The 6,319-nt window shown below is 36.9% G+C and overlaps 3 protein-coding genes across 3 annotated transcripts; 2 read left to right on the top strand and 1 right to left on the bottom strand.

Annotated features, from left to right (window-relative positions):
- The first annotated feature begins 1,333 nt into the window (after window positions 1-1,333).
- On the top strand, window positions 1,334-4,105 carry LOC109590240 (ankyrin repeat and KH domain-containing protein 1-like). Its single transcript, XM_020006162.1, has one exon. It carries the CDS (start codon window positions 1,334-1,336, stop codon window positions 4,103-4,105), a length of 2,772 nt encoding a protein of 923 aa, XP_019861721.1.
- Window positions 4,106-4,339: 234 nt separating this feature from the next.
- LOC105315425 (cytochrome c oxidase assembly factor 7-like) lies at window positions 4,340-5,495 on the bottom strand. Its single transcript, XM_011410078.2, has 3 exons — window positions 5,389-5,495; window positions 5,201-5,341; window positions 4,340-4,843 (listed from the first exon to the last, which is right to left on the bottom strand). Exons 1-3 carry the CDS (start codon window positions 5,480-5,482, stop codon window positions 4,443-4,445), a joined length of 636 nt encoding a protein of 211 aa, XP_011408380.1. The 5' UTR covers window positions 5,483-5,495; the 3' UTR covers window positions 4,340-4,442.
- Window positions 5,496-5,545: 50 nt separating this feature from the next.
- Window positions 5,546-6,170, top strand: LOC109590239 (uncharacterized; the record flags this gene model as incomplete). Its single annotated transcript, XM_020006161.1, has 2 exons — window positions 5,546-5,842; window positions 5,889-6,170. Coding segments are annotated over exons 1-2 (508 nt in total), but the record flags the coding sequence as incomplete, so codon positions are not given.
- Between the last annotated feature and the right edge of the window lie 149 nt (window positions 6,171-6,319).

Here is a 6,319-nt window from a genome sequence, read left to right as displayed (position 1 = left end):
TATTCAGGGGCGTAGCTGGACCTTGGGTGACGGTAGGGCAAGGAAACAAAATGGCGCGCGAAGCGCGCCGCGATTTTGGCCACACCCTTTTTACGTAACAAAATGGAGGCATTTTCCTGCAAGCTGAGCAAAATCAGAGTGAAATTATCATTGTATATAGCTTTAAAAGAGCTGTGGTTATCAGCCATCCCCTTTTGTTATTGTAAGAACAATGAATATAACCTTTTGGGTTATGAATATAATTATAAGGCCACTTTGATGGTAGGGCCCAGGCCCCCTCAGGCCCTACCTCAGCTACGCCCCTGCATATATTGCTGATTAGTAAAGAAAAAGTGAAGCTTCTTTCTCACATGGTCTTCTTGCTGCCACTCATGAAATGCCACACCTTTCAATCTACATGCATGGGAGGGGCTGGAGCTGCTTGCATGTATGTGCTGCAGTGCTGCTACTTCTGCAGGTATTCAAGAGCAAGTGCAACTGTAGGAAGCTAGTGTTGAGCAGACTCTCTTCATGCTGATAATCAAACAGTTATTGAAGTGCGGGCATGCACCATAGCAGCTATAGGGGCGAGGCCATGCACCGTAGGTGTCTCGTTTTAGTATGATTGATCTGTGTCAGTGGAGAGCTAGAATAGGTTCCTGGGGCTGTTGCCAGTGGTCAAAATTGTGTGACTATCCTACTGGTATAGCCAAAGAATCCAGCGGAACATTACGTAGATCTAATTCGAATTCTACAATCATTTTATCTATTTTCACTTTGATTGCTCTCCTCTTCATATCAGGAGATGTAGAACTTAATCCTGGACCCACTCTTACAGGTAAAATGAATTAAAGCTCTTCCATTATAGTTTATTTTATGCACAGACCAGCCAACAAAAGAGGAATTGGTTGAGTTATTGAGTAGTTCAAAGTTTATTGCTGGTACTTGGGAACAGTTTATTTGTTATCTTCCTAACGTGACACAAGATATCATTGTTGGTATTAAGCAAAATGTGAAGGAGAACGAGGTCAGTCCTAACGGCATTAATGCTGTAGCTCAACATTGTCGAAATATTCCTGATATAACATGGAGAAGTATCTGTATTGCTTTACTGAGTTCCAATGAAGTTACTTTAGCTCGACAAATCTTTGAAAAGCATTCTAGTAAGAATTGTAACATATTTAATCTTACTAATTTTGTTTCATATACAGGAACTAGTAAAAGCACATGTAAAACAATAAAGGATGTAATGAGAAGTCACTATTGCAAGTTGAAGGAAGCAACAGAGAATTGCCTCCAAAAAATAGCTGACAAAATGTACAGTGAAGGTCTAATTAATAGAGAAGTTCGAAACATGCCTACCTTTGAAAAAATAGAGCTGGATTTTTTGTCTCTAATTTCTGTGCACACAGAAGATGCTTCTATACTCGAAGAAAAATGTCAGTTATTTTTAAAATGTCTTGCCATTGCAGAAGGACCAGCTAGAGATGAAGCACTTGCTCTTGCTGAAGATTTGCAACAGGAGGTGTTCAAAGACCATCGTGTATCATTTACACTATTGATACACCAAAAAATGAAACATTCATCTGCTACAGAAATCGAGTTCAGATCTGATCATACAATATCTTTACAACTTCAGAATCTCCTCAAAAAGTTTCCAGGACTAGTGAGAGATATTAGAAAGTTTTATGCAATCAGTAAAGAATATGATGTGATTGATATTGCCCGTTGGATAGAAGAAAGTTATGAAGTGACTGGTCTTGTTCATGATGGTACAACAGTCGATGAAATTTTTAATGTCCTGCAACCTCATTATAACTTCTTGTGTATTGATCCATTATCTGACCTCATGGAAGAGTACCCTATCAATGATCAGAATGTGTTGTTAAAGTATCATGAGTATACTGAATGTTTAGAAAGTTTTACAGATTCTGCTAAGATTAGTGAAGTAATGACTAGTATTGAAGCTGCTTTGACTGAAGAGGGCTCTAAAACTGATCCTAAAGTTGTTTTGAAGCTTTCAGGAAAATGGACAGATAGAACCATAAAAAATCTTCAAAAATTGATGGAATACTTTTTCCCTGAAGAAGCAAGGTATCTTACAATTAAAAAAATGCGAACAGGATCAATAGAGATTCATTTTTTGGTTGCCTCTTACAAATTCATCCATTCTCTTATGGTCAAAGCAAAATACAAAGCTCAGTTAATGTGTCACTTTGGTATAATTCAATTTACCATTAACAATGAAACCATCAGTAATGAAGTTGAAGATGTTAACTTTAGTTTCGATGAATCACTGCTACATGTTATTAGTATAAGCGACCAAGATGAAGAGTATAAGAAAATAGTATTACTACTTATGCAGTTTGACATAAATATTAACTATCGAAACAGTTCAGGAAACACTGCATTAACACTTGCTTCCAGTGGTAAACATCACCAAGCTGTGGATATCCTGCTAAGTAAGAGCCCAGATGTCAATATTCGAAATAATAAAGGAGTCACTGCTTTGATGATTGCTTCTTATTATGGAAACACTCAAATTGTTGAGCTCTTACTGAGAAATCGCCCTGATATTAATGTCTGTGAATCAGAAGGATGGACTGCTTTAATGTTTGCCTGTCTAGATGGACATTGTGATGTTGTTAAACTTCTACTCACTAAGAATCCAGATGTTGATATTCAAAATGATAAAGGAGAAACAGCACTGTTTATTGCTTGTGATAATGGACATTGCCAAGTTGTTGAAGTTTTGCTTTGTGCGAATCCCAATATTAGAATTGGTACTAATGATGGATGGACAGCTTTGATGTTAAGTTGTTGTAAAGGATATCACATAATTGTGGACCTTTTACTTAGAAGGAATGCTGATATTATTAGTAAGGAATATAAAGAAGGATGGAACGCTTTTAGTCTTGCTTGTTATTATGGACATTATCAGGTCATTGAAATCTTACTCAGTAACATCAGAGCTATTGATGATCAAGATAACAATGGATCTAAAATTGTTATAAATACTAAGAGCAAAGATGGATGGACTTCTTTGATGCTGGCTTGCCTTAATGGACATCATCAAGTTGTTCAACTCCTACTAGATGAGGAGCTAGATATTAACACTCAAGTCAAAGAAAAGGGGTGGACTGCTTTAATGATTGCTTGTGCAAATGGGCATTGTCAGGTTGTTAACCTATTATTAAGTAAGCATCCAAATATTAACATACAAGATAGAGATGGATGGACTGCTTTGATGCTTGCTTGCAACAATGGTCATTTCAGTGTTGTTGAACTTCTACTAAATGAAGATATTGATCTTGGCATCAAACGCAATGATGGAAGGACTGCACTTGCATATGTCTTACAAAAAGGCTATGAAACACCAAATTATTTGAATATTATGGAACGATTACTTCACAGTCATCCTAATCTAATGCACCAAATCAAAAATGTCACTGTTCATTCAGTAGTACTAGCAGCTATTTATTGTAATCCTGATGCTGTGGAGATCATCATGAAGAAATTTGAAGTCTCCCAGGAGCACTACACACGTGCTTTTGTTACTGCTTGTTATAATGGTTGTTCTTCAGTGATAAATTTGCTATCAGACAAAATAACAAGTATAATAAATGAGAAAGAGCTATTAATAGCTGCTGTAGAAGGAGATTTAGGATTATTAGTTAGTATGTTATTTGAAGTTGGCATGAGTCCAGATACTCCATTAGCAGGTGGTATAACTCCATTGATGATAGCAGCTTCATGTGGACACATTGAAATTGTTGAGACACTCATTCAAGCTGGAGCTAACATTAACAAAACTAATGATAAGGGTTTTACTGTACTAGACATACTGCTTAACAAGGAGGAAAATGTTCTCACAAATTCTATTGTAGACTTATTAATTTCAACAACAGGCAAAGTAAAGCCATTTTCCGCTACTCGACCTCAACCCATATCTACATCAAGAGGCGATATATCAAGTAACATCAGTTTGATACGATCGATAATTGACTCTGAAGAAAATCCAATTCAATTTCATTCAAATTTATTAATGAGTGCAGCGCATAGGAAATTGGAGGATGGAAATGAAGACATGGCTGAAGATACACAGAATACTAGACACATTATGTAGCTGATTATAACTGATAGGAACATGAACACTGTTGCTTTTTTAAAATTTTCTACCATTTATAAAGCAAAATGGAGTAGCGTAGAGCTAGGATAAGTTAGTCTTGCTTAGCCAGACCCATTCTCCTATAGCACTTTTCGACACATACAGTGTAGTCTCATGGCAGGGCCACTTTAGACTATACACAATTACACATAGTAAGGTGAGGCCAATAACAAAATTTTTGTTTATTATAAACTTAATACTCAGCTAAGCAGCTGACAATACTTATCAAAATTAAATTGTTACTATTATTCTACAAACAACAATATACTATACATACATGCACATAAACATAGATCTAACACTTATGCTGTTTTGCTTTCTTCAATAGCTCTTCTGCCCTTTTCTCATTTCTCTCTAGTCCACCATCTCCCAGTTTTAACATACGGCTAGCATTAGCACAGCCCCATGGATGACCCAGCTCACAACTCTTCAGCGAATACTCTAATGCTTTCGACATATCCTTGGGGACCTTTTCTTTTCCCTGCAGATAAATAATACTCTCATTGAAGCAGCCATTTTTGAAACCTCCTTCACAGGATCTGTGGAAGCATTGCAATGCTTTTTGGTAGTCTGGTGGTTGTCCTTCGTACCCATTTTGATGGACTAGTCCACTGTTATTGCAGCCACCCATTGATCCTAGTTCACATGCTGTATCAAACAACTGTAGAGCTTTCGAAAATTCTTTAGGATGAGGTCCTACAAGTAATGCAAATTGCATTGAAGATAAACATAGGGCTGGGCATTTCCAGTAAATCTGTCAATTTTTGAATACCAGTAATAATGCAATGGCACGGTATTCACGGCACCACTAGATCTAATTTATATAATGGAGACCACAACAGTCAACCTGTCAAATTAACACTAACGCACTAATGTACAAACCAGATTAACTAACCCAAACCAGTTTATTTTAGATCTACCCTATCTACATGCACATGCACAGCAATGTATGCACACATACATGTGGTGTATATTACATGCATGTACATGTAACTCGATCATGTATGCTGACTGTTTTCATTGTTTTGTGTTACTGGATATATTCACACTAACCATTTCCAGTCAAGTACATGTTACCCAGTGCAAGGCAACTCTCAGAGAACTTCATTTGATGACAGCAGTTGTTAAATACTTCAAATGCTTTTGAAGGATCCTTCTTTGCTACAATAAGATACTCTGCATATTGATGACAACCTGCCAAAATCTAACAATGAAGTTTGTAGTAAGTAGTAATATGATACCTTCTGGTTTTTTTTCTGTATAACAATCATAATGAAACACTGCTCCAAGCTTATCTAAATATTCAGCAGCAGTTTTCTCCTCCACTGGCTCCATCTTGAATTGATTGAACAAGCTGGAGCTCCTCCTACCTTGCAAGGGCCCCACCTTTTCAATCTTAAACCGCAGAATTTAATACGCCTCCAGAACTGCTCACAAAAGCAAAGCAAAAAGCAACATAAACCAAACCAATGATTGATCTGTGCCAGTGGAGGGCTAGAATAGGCACGTGGAACTGTTGCCAGTTGTCAGAATCCCGCGACAGTGCTACTGGTAGCATCTACTCAGACTACTGTAAAACCAAAGGAGAAGGAAGACCATGTCTCATATTCTCGATTTTATCTATTTTCATTCTGATTGCTCTCCTTCTCTTCATATCGGGAAATGTGGAACTTAATCCTGGACCCACTCTTACAGGTAAAATGAATTAAAGCTCTTCCATTATAGTTTATTTTATGCACAGACCAGCCAACAAAAGAGGAATTGGTTGAGTTGTTGAGTAGCTCAAAGTTTACTTCTGGTAATTGGGAACACTTTATTTGTTATCTTCCTAACATGGCCCAAGATATTGTTGTTGGTATTAAGCAGAGCGTGGAAGAGAATGAGGCCAGTCCTTCAAATTACATTGATGCTGTAGCTCAACATTGTCATAATATTCCTGATATAACATGGAGAAATATCTGTATTGCTTTACTGAGTTCCAATGAAGTTAATTTAGCTCAAAATATCCTTGATAAACATTCTGGTAAGTTTTATTCATATCTTTCCTGTGAATGACGTTTATAATTTATAATGATATTCACTGGGATATCGTAAATGGAAAATTTTTCACACTGCCATTGTGGAGGTATTGTTGCATTGTTTTCAATAGAGCTTGATACACTTTTTGTCGTT

The sequence above is a fragment of the Amphimedon queenslandica genome, unplaced genomic scaffold (genome assembly GCF_000090795.2).
Source record: "Amphimedon queenslandica unplaced genomic scaffold, v1.1 AMPQUscaffold_10304_Cont17208, whole genome shotgun sequence".
Taxonomy (NCBI): Eukaryota; Metazoa; Porifera; class Demospongiae; order Haplosclerida; family Niphatidae; genus Amphimedon; species Amphimedon queenslandica.
This window is presented reverse-complemented; position numbering and strand designations above follow the sequence as displayed.

What these genes read in the sequence shown, in the direction of transcription:
- LOC109590240 (XM_020006162.1), top strand. Translation starts at nt 1,334, where the DNA reads ATGCCTACCTTTGAAAAAATAGAGCTGGATTTTTTGTCTCTAATTTCT.
- LOC105315425 (XM_011410078.2), bottom strand. Translation starts at nt 5,482, where the DNA reads ATGGAGCCAGTGGAGGAGAAAACTGCTGCTGAATATTTAGATAAGCTT. An exon ending in TACAGAAAAAAAACCAGAAG is followed by an intron (nt 5,342 to 5,388) that starts GTATCATATTAC and finishes AGATTTTGGCAG; the next exon opens with GTTGTCATCAATATGCAGAG. An exon ending in CATGTACTTGACTGGAAATG is followed by an intron (nt 4,844 to 5,200) that starts GTTAGTGTGAAT and finishes CATTACTTGTAG; the next exon opens with GACCTCATCCTAAAGAATTT.